Source organism: Chelon labrosus (genome assembly GCF_963514085.1).
Source record: "Chelon labrosus genome assembly, chromosome: 5".
Taxonomy (NCBI): Eukaryota; Metazoa; Chordata; class Actinopteri; order Mugiliformes; family Mugilidae; genus Chelon; species Chelon labrosus.
The window spans coordinates 13,026,107-13,040,575 of NC_140341.1; the positions used below are offsets into that span (position 1 = coordinate 13,026,107).

A 14,469-nucleotide genomic window follows, 5' to 3' on the forward strand; every position below is an offset into this window, starting at 1 on the left:
AGTCATTTGTTTCAGATGTCTGATTGTACGGATAAACTGATTGTTTGGCAATAATGATATGACAAAATACTTAAAAGTATATTTAAAAACTTTTTTGCTACATCCATAAGACGCTTGTGTATTTTATTACATTCATTAGGACTTGGGTTAAGACTAAAATCAATGGATGATGGATCTGCCCTCAGTTTCTTCAATTTTTTTCCCCATTTATAGATTTTTGGTGAGGTTTTTCTGAATCATACGTCCGAAATCGGTGTGTGTCGACCAGCTGGCAAATATGTGAAATGAGGAGTTAGAAATAAAACTTTCAAAACATGGATATTTCTGTCAGGTCATGTAAACTTTCTGTTTCTAAACAATATTTGCAATTTTTTTTAAATTTTTTTTATTAAACATCTTGTTTCGGACGTGTTTTGTGCTGCTTTAAAATCCAAAGACTCTCCAAAAGACTTTAATGCAATAAACCGTTGTTGAGTCTTGTAAAGTAGTCACAGCTTCATTCATTCATTCATTCATCTTCTGTAACTGCTTGTCCTGTGAAGGGTCACCAGGGGTGCTGGAGCCTATCCCAGCTGTCATGGGGTGAGAGGCGGGTCATAGTCACAGCTTATGAAAATGTTTGTTTCACAGGTTTTTCCCCAAATACTATAAAATGTAGGATATGTGTAGGTTAAGCTTTTATAGTTTATTCATTGGACCTTGTACTTGGACTGAAAACAATTCAATTCATCTCACCACTTTGACTGAAGCTAATACGCCGCCTGGCCAAAAACAAAGTCACCACCTGGATTTAACTAAGCAAATAGGTACGAGCCTCCCACTGGATAATTACAGCTTGGGTGATTATCTTTCAGCTGGCAACAAGTTATTTAACCCCAACTGATGCAATGAGTAGCTTCTCATTGTTAGTTTTGAGATCTTGTTCGTGACGCCAGTTGTTAGGGAGGAATTTGTGGTGATGCCGATGAAGAAGAAGAAGTACCAGAGTCTTGTATGACTTATGCGGAAGAAGTTTATTTAGGCTCGATCGAGGAGAACAGAAGGTTCGTCATCACAACGTAAGTGCATGAGTCCACCTCAAACTCTAAGGGACAAACAGTGAACTCAGATTCTTATACTAGAAAGGTGGGCCGAGGCAGCGAAGGGGAGATGTGTACATATCCAACTGGCCATTATACATAAACATGAAGATAAGGACTCACACCAACTAGGAAACACAAACTGTCAGACAGTGACGGAGGGCGTTATCATCTAACTCTACAGCTGTGCCTGTAGACAGCCAGACAGTGAGATTGAAGACGCCAAAAGAGACCATGGCCTTGGCATGTCCTCAGAGAGAAAATAGGGCAGATAACTGACTCCAGCAGTAGTCTAACAGAAAATACACATAGGCAAGAGAAATTATTCTCTAACACTCATTTTTTTAAACAACCATGTTGAAAGACACATCCTGTGGTCGTGGAAAAGATGTTAGTCTGTTTGAGAAGGGTCAAATCATTGGCATGCATCAAGCAGAGAAAACATCTAAGGAGACTGTAGAAACTACTAAAATCAGGGTAAGAAGTGAGGCAGATGAAGTGATGCACCCATCATGCCTAGTGCCTACTGTACAAGCCTGTGGGGGCAGTGCTATGATCTGGGGTTGCTGCAGTTGCTCAGGTCTAGGTTCAGCAACATTATGTGTCCAAAGAATGAGGTCAGCTGACTACCTGAATATACTGAATGACCAGGTTATTCCATCTATGGATTTTTTCTTCTCTGATGTTCATGGGCATATTCCAAGATGATAATGTCAGGATTCATGGAGCTCAAATTGTGAAAGAGTGGTTCAGGGAGCATGAGACATCATTTTCACACACGGATTGGCCACCACAGAGTCCAGACCTTAACCCCATTGCGAATCTTTGGGATGTGCTGGAGGAGGTTTTGTGCAGTGGTCAGACTCTCCCATCATCAATACAAGATCTTGGTGAGAAATTAATGCAACACTGGATGGAAATAAATCTGGTGACATTGCAGAAGCTTATTGAAACAATACCACAGCGAAAGCTAAAGGCGGTCCAATGAAATAATAGAGTGTTCGTTACTGTCTTCTCAATTGTATTAACTGTGATATAAAATACCTGTCGTGTCTTTGAGTGGTTATTGTCTGTGTGATGATGCTTGTGTAACTTGGAGAAAGCTGCACTTTTTATCGTATCTTATCAAAAATACACAACTAAATAAACACAGAGCTTTACTTATAACAGAACTACACACAATAAGTTCACTCTAGCATTCACGTGAAGCCTGTGTGCAGCTTTATAGTGCCTACATAAACTATTTTGGTGTTTCTTTGTCTCTTTGCAGACATTTGTTGTCATGGGTTTGTCTCTGGTTGTGGTTGGGTTGCTACTGTTCATTTGTTTCTTCATATAAGAGAAAATTTTTGATTACATATTGAAAACAGAAGAACATTTAAATGACATTTTGAATTTATCGGGACACACACACAGAGTGAAAAGAGCTGCACTTTCTCACCACACACTGACAAAGAAGGAATTGAGAACCTGCTCTGTGCGGCTCAGAGCGGATCCAGACACAGATGTGACGGTAAAGTGCAACATTTTTCACAGGTTTTCAAGCACACTCTAGTGAGCTGAGAGCAGCACTTGAGTCCAGCTCAGGCGGGCTTGTTGTGTGTTTTCATGGTAAAGCTCACTGGGGTCCGTGTTCTCGATAAGAGACGTAAACATCCTCACACAAAGAGCTCCGATACTCGTCCGACATGATTCATCCCGAGAGTGAACTTTACTCTCAGGGTGTTTGCCAAAAAAACAAATGAATGAAAACCACCGTTCAAAGTGAGCTTCCTTCCTTCCTTCTCTCTGTGTCCAATCAGATTATTCACTTTACTGAAACAGACCAAAACGTTTAATGATCAAGTTCTTCACGGTTACTTTTACCTTCCTTTAAACCTTTAAACTACAGAGTGTATTAGTTTGTTCAAGTGTAATAGTTTAGCCTTGTGTTTTGCTTCTAGACTAATAATTTTGGCTTTTACTTGTAAAATTTGCCTTAAATTTAATTTGTTTCCCTGCAGGGGACCAAAACCCTCAAATACAACACTTTAGCTCTAAGATGCTGAACTATTACTAAAGGTAACATTTAAATATTCTTATTTCTCCACCTTTGGGAAAAAACATTTGTAATATCATTATGTTTTGTAATCAGTGTCTACTAACTTTAAGAGTGAAAAACACCCTGATGTTTTTTTACTTTGTTGTAAATGTTGTAATGTAAGGTTGTAAATGTATGATGATACCAGGACAGTCAATTTAATTTAATTTAAAAGAATAAAAACTGGGATAATCAGTCACTGTAAGCACAGCTGCAAATAGATTACCAATATCAGTTTCATCCTCATTCATTTTCTTTAACCACTTGTCCTGTGAAGGGTCGCGGGGGGCTGGAGCCTATCCCAGCTGTCATCAGGCGAGACGTGGGGTACACCCTGGACAGGTCGCCAGTCTATCTCAGGACTAACACAGAGAGACAGACAACCATTTACACTCACATGCACACCTACGGCCAATTTAGAATCAGCAATTATCCAGTGTCTTTGGACGGTGGGAGGAAGATAGAGAACCCAGAGAGAACCCATGCAGGCACAGGAGAACATGCAAACTCCACACAGAAAGGCACCAGTCGGCCCATGGATTAGAACCCGGAACCTTCTTGCTGTGAGGCATCAGTGCTAACCACCACCCCAGGTTGAGGTTTGGACTGTTGTGCAAAGTGGACCAACCAGTTTATTGATGAATATGTTCTCAGGTCTTTCAATAAGAAAGACCTGAGAACATATTCATCAGATTATTGATGGAAACAGTACCTAGCTAAGTACAGTACCTAGTTAATTATAGCTTTAGCATTGACCCACCTGTTAAAGGTACTGAATTCTCTGACCCTACTGAAGTGGAAGTAAAACTGTGTCACTGTGTTCACGGTTCTTTAATCAATATGCTTCATATTTTATAAAATTATCACGTTTTGCAGATTAATTGTCAATTTGAGACATGTATATATTTGCTATAATAAATCTAATATAGTGAGCGAATAATAATTAGACGTGATGGTTTATTGTAGGACACCGTGTTCTTCCTGCTCTTCTTTTATGTCCTCCATGTCGCACCTGTTAAAGGGGGCGGGGCAAATGATGTCACCTGAAGCTGGACGATGGGGGAGGGGGATGAATCCGCCGCCTCTGTCTGACTCGGACTCTCTTCCACGGGAAACTTGTTCCTGGATACGGCTGTGACTATACTCCTCTCTCACCGCAGACAACGACCCAGATATGTTGTTGTTTTAGGCGAACAGGCGGGTTATTATGCAGAGCTGCGCACACATCAAGCTTTTCTACAGATATTCTGGACTTTCAGTGGATTTTCAATCGCCTACAGGACAAAAAAAAAAAAAACAACTTCCGCGGAAGGATACAAGAGCGACGAGATGGGAAATATGATACTGATGGCTCTTCTGCTGGTTCACCTGCCTACAGGTGAGGCTGTGAAATGTTTAAACACGTTTTCTGCTCAAAGTGTATATATAATGCAAGTTTTAGATGTTGAAGAATGCAGAGAGGAGTCACCTGAACAAACAGTCGAAACTAATATCCACAGGTTAATTATCGACAGGTGTAAACAAGGCAAGGCCGAGCGTTGTCACGTGACTGCTCCTCTAATAAATTTACTCGAAAATGTAGAGCAAACAAACAACAACACAGCCCCGGAAATGGTTTAATCATCAGGGAAATAACGATATAAACTAAAGAAATCTATCTAAAGACTGTCTGTTTAGTTACTTTTAGAAATGTGTTTTAAAATTTTATCAAATTTCAAAGGAAACGTTTAAACATGGACGTTAGGATTTAAAGATCACATATAACAATTAAGACCTAACTGTTTTCTACTATAATCCGGCCCAATTTAATTCACAGTAAATTCACATTGTCAGATATTAAAAAATTGGGATCTGTCATCTGTAAATCAGGGATTGCGAAATATATTTGACCCATCCTTATCTGACTAATGCACTTTCCTTTCCCCTGACAATAGAGATAATTATATGTAATTTTTTCAACCATCTGCACTAATGTACTCAACACATATCTAGGGCTGATGAGACAAAACAAAATCATTCTGACCCCTTTCTGCATTTGTTGACACATGAAACAAGCTGATCACCAACAAAAGCTAAGCCTCTTTATTATTATTAAACTCTACCATAAAAAGAAAAACGTGCAACTTCTAAACAACAAAAAAGTATTCAGTCAGTGTATCTTCAAATCCTGACATTGTTTATCTTGTAAAACTTTGGCACATTAGGAAAAACTTTCAAGTTCAAAACAAACAAAAATCTGGTTCAAGTTTAAGTTTTTTCAAAATATATTGTGTATTTAATGTCCCTTTTTTCATAGAGTTTAATAAATTAAATAGTTTATGTTTACACATTTAATGGTACAGGTGCCTTCAAGACATTAAATGTGGTTCTTTGATATATTTGTGTTAGAAGACTTTAAACTGAGGCCCAGAACATTAATGGGTTAAAGAGGACAGAATGAGGTCAGACATTTCCACTTTTTATAATAGTAATCTGATCTAATGATCAAATAATCTGTGTCTAAAGAAAATAATAAGTCAACTGTTGATTGTAGCCCTGATCTTTTTATATTGTCGTACGTCAGACAATAACGGAACAACTCCCTATTTCAAAGATGAGCTTTAATCATTAACTAATACTTTCCACTATTGGCCAAGGTTTCCTGTCATCATCTTACCTTCCATAAGTGACAGCTGTTATTTCTTATAATAATACACAGCAAAATGTGCACACTTAAAGACTTCTCTAGTAAATTCTTAACCGGTCTGGTCAGATTCTTATCAATCCAGCGTTAAAGAGCAAAGCTGACACTCAAAAACATCTTGTTTGAGGTTTCAAATTTCACTATTCGTCGTGCTGCTGCTTTGTTTCAGAGCTGCTGTCCATTCAGGTGTTCGTTCCAGAGTCGGAGAGGCGCACGACCCTGTTCGCCTCCGTGATTCTGCGCTGTGACTATTCGACTTCAGCAAACCCTCAGGACGTCTTGGTCACATGGAGGTACAAATCCTTCTGCAAAGACCCGGTGCTGGAGTACTACACCACAGGTGAGGCTGCAGATGGAAGGAGAGTGGCTACGTTTGCATATTTATTTCACCCGATTCCGATATAACTATTCACCGGGGATGCTACATAACATGATCTGATAAGATATGATAATATTCCCCAAAACTTAAATCAGAGTGTTTGAAAGTTGTTCTGCTGGCTGTGCGGGACCAAAGATGCCAGAAATATAACAGAATTTAATTTATTGACGACACTGAATTGATCCAATAGAAAACTGACATCTGCTGACATCTATCCCGGCTTTGTTCATGTTTTCAAACACTTGCTTGAACAACTCGTTCATGTTTGACCTGATGTTTAACTTGTGCAGTAAAAATGTATTTCCACACGGGAAAAAAAAAAAATTGGATCACATGTTTATTACGTGCTCATATTTTCTTATTGAACATACGAACTAAAAGTTTACACCACCTCTCTCAGTCCAGATAAAAATGTCTTCCGATCAAACCAGTCTGTTCTGACTGAGGCGTTCACACGAGACATCTTTGCTCTGACCTGGCTTTAGATTATTAGTCAAACACTATTATCCACGCAAACACAGCCATTGTGCAACTGAACAAAGCATTAAAATAAGAGGCGTGTCCGAGAAGTTCGCACAGACTCAGCGTTTCAACTGTGGTTTAAAAATTATCAATCAGGTGCGGTCTTCTAAATGCAGCCAATGTAGCTTCCAGCTGTTTGTCCTGTTTGATACAGAGGTTTGCTTAAATCAGTTCTTAGATTCTTTGACATAACACCACTATGATTTTTTTTTTCATGTTTAAACTTCAGGTTTTCAGCCCTAGCAAATATGGACGTTTGTTAATATTTAACAGAATCTACGACCTTTTCCTAACCAACGCTTTTGTTGCCTGAATGCTCACAAAACAGGACTTTTCTTCATTGTGTGATGGGCTTTAATGATTAAATGCTTTAAATCAGGGGTGTCAAACTCATTTTAGTTCAGGGGCCACATACAGCCCAATTTGATCTCAAGTGGGCTGGACCCGTAAGATAACAGCATAATAACCTATAAATAATGACAACTCCAGATTTTTTCCATTAGATTTAGTGCAAAGAAGAAACAAGTACTTTAGGAGAATGTTTACATTCAATAAACTATATAAAAAATGAAATATCTTAAGAAAAATAAGCACAATTTGGGCACATTGCTTTCTGTTGTTTAGTCCTGGGTCTCAGTGTTGTCTCTGTCCACTTCTCTTACTAAAACAGTGAACAAATTAGGAATAGATGTTATTTTCATTGAAAATGTGCAGTCTTCTATGTAAATTTCGCCCTTTGCAAATTAATTAATGTTGCGGGCCAGATTTGACCCACCGGTGGGCCACTTTTGGCCCACGGGCCGTATGTTTGACACCGGTGTTTTAAAGTTTAGATGACTTGCTATATCATAATTTATCATATATTTATTGATTAGTACTTTGTTTAGGATCAAAGTTTTAGAGTAATTCTGTGATACTTCTTAGTCCAGTGGCATAATCATAAAACTGTTTGTCATTCTTAACTTTCCTAATTGTTTTGGATGCTCTGCCGTGCATTGTACATTTTTACTGGGATCATCAGTATTGACTGATTACATGTGTGCTTTTTCCTGCTCTGATTCACCATGAGGCCTGTAGGGTTGGTGAGCAGTCATTGAGGTAGCTTTGTGGGCTCAGGGCACGAAAACCCACAGCCTGTATCGTTATCTAGCCTTCAGTGAGATTTTTTTTTTTCCTCATGATTAAACCAGGCAGCTGAATGAAGTGCATGCGTGCTCTTACAATGATGACACAGAGTGAAGCCATGTGGGTTTTCTTCATGTTTTTCTTTATCCCTAAACACCTGCCTACTTACTCCAAAGCCACAATTCAAAATTTAATTCAGATACACAACAAATTAGTCAGAGTGATTAGATCTCAAATTAAATTATTCTGATGTTTTTGAGCCAGTTACAGCCAGTTTACATTAACATATATTTTCAGGGCTTTTTTCACTTATGCTAAAGCTCACTGTGCTTACATTAGAATATTAGTATTTATCTCCAAAGTGCAGGAAATATATTATAATGTTAACATTTAGCACACACCAACTTGGAAGCAGCAATATAAAATGTCTCTGTATAATTTAAATTCATATTTGTTTCAATAAATCTTAAAGTTATAATTCATTAGTTGAAGCCGTTTATCAGCAGCACATTGAAGAGCAACAAATTATAAAGTAACTACAATAAAGCACTGGGCAGTAAAAATTAAACTGACACTGATCTAAAAACACAAATGCAGTGTGTTCAACTGGTTCCACTGTTTTTTTTTTCTCCCACTTTTTCTGAAGCCTATCAGGCGGCTCTGCAGCTAGGTCAGGACCCCGCCAACGACTGCCCGGACCGTCAGCGCGTGATTCGCACGGTGATCCAGAAGAGAGGCCTCAATGAGCCCATACTAGGAGCAGACTACAGAGAGCGTAGGATCACCATTCAGAACAGTACGTTTGATCCCTAGTTGTGTTTCCTTTACTGTGGAAGAAGCAAACAAGGAAAATCTTAATCTGATGCTAACGTCCTCTGTCAACAGAGGCTGACCTGGTCATCACTGAGGTGATGTGGTGGGACAACGGTGTGTATTTCTGCAACATTGATGCTTCCGGGGACACAGTAGGAGATTCAGATCGTGAAGTAAAACTCATCGTGTACCGTAAGTTGCTTCCCTTAGTTGAGGCTGGTTCACTAATTTATAGCTTTTTAACTTAAATATCCTTCATCGTGTTTTTGTGTCACCTGTTCCAGACTGGCTGACAGTCCTGCTTATCATCCTCGGTGCACTCCTGCTCATCATGCTCTTTTGCATATGCTGCTGTCAGTGCTGCCCGCAGAAGTGCTGCTGCTACGTCCGCTGCCCGTGTTGTCCTCAGACATGCTGCTGCCCAGAAAAAGGTAGAGGGGACGCTTTTTGTTTGTGTATATGGTAAAAACTAAAACTGGTATATGTGCACAAGTATTAAGAGCAAAATGTACCAAAAATATAAGTGGTCATATTGTGGAAGAATTAACCCTTACATTATTCCTGCAAGGGTTAATTCTTCCTCAATATGAGCACTTATATTTTTGGCACATTTTGCAACAGATGCATCATCTTCTGTAAGATGCTGAAATTATATCCATTACATATAAATCCATTAAGCAACCAGTAACTATAGCTGTTCATATTTATCTTAATGGAGATAAAGAAGTAGCATAAAATGCAACTAGTGAAGTAAAAAACAAGTGTTGCCATTACAGGGGAACTACTGTTTTTTTACAACCTGGACCTTATTTCTGGCATAATATATGATCGTTTTCTGATGTATATAACTTTTGTGTCATTTGTAGTCAATCGGGAGATATTTAGATCCGCGTATATCCATATAGTGGAAGTGACTGGGGCACCGAAACGCAGTCTCTAAATAACGCATTATCTGCCGTGAAACTCGTTCATTTTACCAATATTTTGTTATGATACGCTAGTGCTATTCCCCGTTGAGTCCGGAGTCGAATATTTTTCTGATTCTGAGGTTGTGGACGAACCATAGCAGTAGCAAATTACAGGTAAGCAAGTCGACCATCGCGGGTGCATGCGGTGCTCAGAGATGACATCATTCAGGTCAGAGGTTAGTAGGTCAATCTACAGACCCCGGATGATGATAACAGGTAACTCCGGACTCAACGGGGAATAGCACTAGCGTATCATAACAAAATATTGGTTAAAAAGTTGAACACAAAAGTTATATGGGTGAGTAAACGATCGTATTTTATGCTAGAAATAAGGTCCAGGTTGTAAAAAAATAAAAAGCAGTTCCTCTTTAATACAGCGCTTCAGTCTTCTTCTCCATCTTTTCCGTTTGGCTGTTCCCTTCAGGGGTCTCCATGTTCGCCCTATCCTCTGTATCCTCTTCTCTCACACCAACTACTTTAATGACCTCCTTCACTACATCCATAAACCTCCTTTTTGGTCTTCCTCCAGACCTCCTTCCTGTCAGCTTTAACCTCAGCATCCTTTGACCAATATGTTCACTATCACTCCTGGAACACGTCCAAACCATCTCAGTCATGTAATCCATGAGGAAATGGGACGATCCAGAACAATTAAACAGAGTATTGTACATTCAATCTCTGGCTTTTTATTTGACGTAACCCTGTGCAATATGGAGGACGTAGTGTCTGTACTTCGTTATTTACAACATTATCCTTTGACATAACCGCTGTTTTCTCTGCTCTGCTTTCAGCTGTGATGCAGCACAGGATGATAAAAGAAGCTCAGAAGGCCATGGCTCCTTGGATGAATGGTCAACCCATTTACGCTCCCATTAGCTCCCATTCTTCCTCCCAGGGCGTCCCCATACTCTATTCAGGTGAGTGACACAAAGGCACAGTAATAAAACGAATCTGTGATGATTTGTTGAATCCTCCGAGGGCGTATGTTTGGTTTTGGTTTCAGAAGCTGGAGGACTCAGAAACTCAGAAAATTCCCCTTTTTATTATCCCAAAGGAAGTTAAAACCGATTTTAACCAGTAAATTTCAACCGTTCAAGTGGAAAATACAAAAGTCACTCCAGGTGCACACACTCCAAGTCCACCCTCTTGCTTTGTTTGCTGTACACAACCTTTGCAGACACATACAGGTAGCTACTTGCTGGTGGCCCAAAACAAAGACTCTAAATAAATAATAATGTCTCTCCATAACTGATGAATGAGCAAACAATGGTTAGCAAAACAAACGACCAACAAATTCAGTTGTTGCCGGTTTAATTTTGTCTCTGAATTCTCTCACAAACCAATTTCTCTTTGTTTCCAGGCTCATACGGAGACTATCCAACCAAAGAAAACTTTGCCATGGCTCCCATGCAGCTTTCACCCATGGGGCTCCAGCAGCAGCCCCCTCCACACCGTACCAACAGCAGTGTGCGTAGCAGCATTCAAGGTACCAACCAGGTGTTGGACTATCTGGAGAACCAGGTCAGAGTGCTGGATCCTGGGCCAGTTCAAATGGCTCCATATAGTGTCCAAAATATGCCCCCTTTGCTGCATCACCCTCAGCCTCAGCAAAATCCTCAAGCTGTACCCTACACACCGGGGCCTCCTAGTATGTTGTCGGCGCTGGATGAGATGGGCGTGAGAGGGACGGAGAGAAGAGTGATCACCCTGCCTCCTATTATCCACCGGGGATCAAGCAGGGGCCCCGGTGGTGGAGATAGAGCCAGGGGTACCCCCAGGATGTCAAGCCAGTCCAGTGGGAGCACCAGCCGCTCTGGGGGAGGTCTCCACCCTGTCAGTCATGGGTACAGAGAGAGAGATGTCTCTACTCCGAGGCGGGGGATCCTGCGCGAGTACAGTGATGACTCGGATTGGGACAACAGGCGGGGAAGAGCACCATACAGGGGTTCGAGGAGAGAAGGTGGGTCCAGGAGCCGTGCTCGAAGCCGTGACGACCTGATGGAAGAGCGACGCGGCAGAGGATCACGCAGGGAGAGGAGCTATTCTCCTCCTCCGCATCGTAAAGGGTCCTGGAGCTCAGACGACGAGGACAGTGGATATAGAAAAGGAGATAGAGGAAATGATTGGCCAGAGAAGCCCCCGAGCTACTACTCAATCGATAACCAGCACGGAACAGACAACATTCGAAGGAACTACAACCGCCTTTCTGTAAGATCTATACTCGACTAATACACACTCTGAACCTGCAGTCTGCAGCTCTCGTTGCGACTTGACTTCTTTCTTGCATCACTTTTTAGCTCTGCTAGTGCTGTGGCTCTAAATATGGCAGTCAGGTTGATCCAAAGTGAGATATCATAATGTTGCCAAACGATGAAGCATTTAAAATCCAGACTATTTTATTTATTGTAGATGAATCTCAGCAAGTGCAGCAAGGTGTGCGCCATAGCTCACAGTTCATTTATACTTATATACTATGCATTACTACAGAGTTTATATGATCGGTGACGATAGCTGTGAATCAGTCGTCAGTTGAAGTTAATGGGTCAGTTTTCTGTGATAAACTATTGACTCAGTATTAATCAGCTCTTAAAGCCAAACTATGTGGAAAAAAAAGTGGACAATGTTTCAAAATCATTGTTCAAATAAGAGGTTTTCATAATTATTCATCATACATTGTTCAAAGGGCTGAATTCTCATACAGAGATTATAATTACCACACACATGTAAGTGTATGAGAAATGCTGTGCAGACATTTATGGTCCCCAGAAGATTAATCTTACTGCTATGTCTAAACCATAGACTGTATATAAATATGGACAACGTATGTCCACTTCCTTTCATTGGCTAAACTGATGCTAATTTCCCGGGGATACGGGCAGCGGCTTGGAGCCAATGTCTGCGCAGTATGGTCCTAGAGTGGATCCACATCGAGCCTCTAGCATTTTCATTTAATTAATATACGCTCTGCTCTACACCATTCACCATTTACAAGGAAATGTTGGATTATACACTGTACTTGTTTTTAAATTAGTTTTTTTTTTTTTTTTTTAATAACTCTCACGGTAGCATGGGACCGCTTTACTGAGCAGCTTAGCATGGCAACTGGTAGTCGCCATTATGTCACATCCTGTTTCTACAGCGTCAAATAACTAACTAAAATGAAACTTATCCAAAAAAACTGACACTTGAACATGCATCAGTGTTATATTAACTACCTAAAATGACAGAAAGCATCCTTGAAAACAAAATTATTTGGCGTGTATTTTAGTGTTTTAGTTCGGCCCAAGTCCCATCCACTAACATGGAGGGGGCGGAGCTTACGACCTATACTGCAGCCAGCCACCAGGGGGAGCTCTACTTGCTTTGGCTTCACTTTTGAGGAGCTGTTCCGCCTCCATCCTCCATCTTTATACTGTCTATGGTCTAAACACAACAGAGCTGTTAGCATGGCTTGTAGACGTCCTTTCTTTCTTTCTTTCATCTCTTTTTGTACTTTGACTTTTGGGTATTTTCTGTTTTAAAAGGTTATCAGACCTTCCTCTTTAACTAACCCCACCTTTGTCACTTCTTTCCTCTCTTAGGATAGAAGCTCCCATAGCAGCACCACTGTAGTCATCTGAATCGTTTCTGTCCCTTCACCTTTTCCTGAATGTTTCCGCAACGGTGAAAATGAAGAAGGAACCTTAATCTGTTCAGTCGGCTGAAGGGATTAAGTTGTTGTTGTGAAGGTTGATAGTGAAAATGTACTGTGTAAAAATGTAGTTGTACTCTGTATGCACTGTATGTCATGTTTAAATACATGTTTACGTCTGAAGAAAAAGTAACTGAGTTAAGGCTGAACACTATCAAAAGATAATGTGCAGTCATATTAAGTATGGTTTCTCATTATTGAGATAATTGATGTATTTTTTTGCATTTCTTTTTACAGTAATTCTTTTTTTTTTATATATAATTTCTTGTACTATTTAAAGTCTTGTTTTTATATATATTTATCCATCCATCTAAGGCAGCAACACGTTTTGAACATTTTGGATGCTGGATACACAAAACCAAAACTGAATTGTTTTTACTTATTACCACAACTAGGGATGTACCGTCATGTAATATGTGTTTTTAATAAAACATTTTTTTGAAATACATCTAGTGTGAAGTATATACTGAGACTCACCTGACACTGGATTTCAAGTTCCTCTTGGCCCTATGGATAATTTAATAAGTTGTTTTTTTATTGTAAATTCTGAGTTTTTGTGCTGTGTTGGTCTTTAAGTTTCAGGTCAGAAAGTTGATTAATTAATGAGATTTACTTACGTGTCCCTATCCAGAAATGACAAAGATGAGATATGAGGTACAGTGTAATGTGAATAAAAACAGGATTGCTCGCCTGTTAAATACTGCTATGGCAGCAGGTACCATGTTTTGCCTAAACAAGCTCTTCTTCAGGGCAGTGAGGTGGCATTTAAGCATGTGTGTAATGTCCCATGTTAGTATAATGAGGTTACAGAGTCTCAGGAAGCTTCAGCTCCTTGTCCCCTTGTTTCCTGTGATGAAAAGGAAAAAAGGAAGCCAAGAAAAATCAGAATGGTGAGGGTGGGAGTTAAGAACTGAGAAGAAAAGGAGGAAGATTTAGTTGTAAATGTAGAACATAAAATGATATGTGATGCGGTCTTGTTTCTGAACATGAGTTAGAATAACTTTATTTGATTGTTCTTAATATGATGAACAGAAATATTATACTATGGTACCATACTATGGTTCCTTTGTGACCTCAAGGACTATTATGTGTCTTACTTTAGGAGTGATCTTTCTTTGTTATCCTGTGG

General features: G+C 39.8%; 1 protein-coding gene across 1 annotated transcript; it reads left to right on the forward strand.

Moving 5' to 3' along the window:
• The first annotated feature begins 4,230 nt into the window (after window positions 1-4,230).
• Window positions 4,231-13,757, forward strand: ildr1b (immunoglobulin-like domain containing receptor 1b). The gene is made up of 8 exons (XM_084545485.1): window positions 4,231-4,537; window positions 6,012-6,182; window positions 8,515-8,664; window positions 8,754-8,873; window positions 8,966-9,112; window positions 10,441-10,566; window positions 11,010-11,857; window positions 13,231-13,757. The coding sequence occupies exons 1-8, from the start codon at window positions 4,489-4,491 to the stop codon at window positions 13,267-13,269; spliced, it is 1,650 nt and encodes a 549-aa protein (XP_084401611.1). The 5' UTR covers window positions 4,231-4,488; the 3' UTR covers window positions 13,270-13,757.
• The last annotated feature ends 712 nt before the right edge of the window (window positions 13,758-14,469 follow it).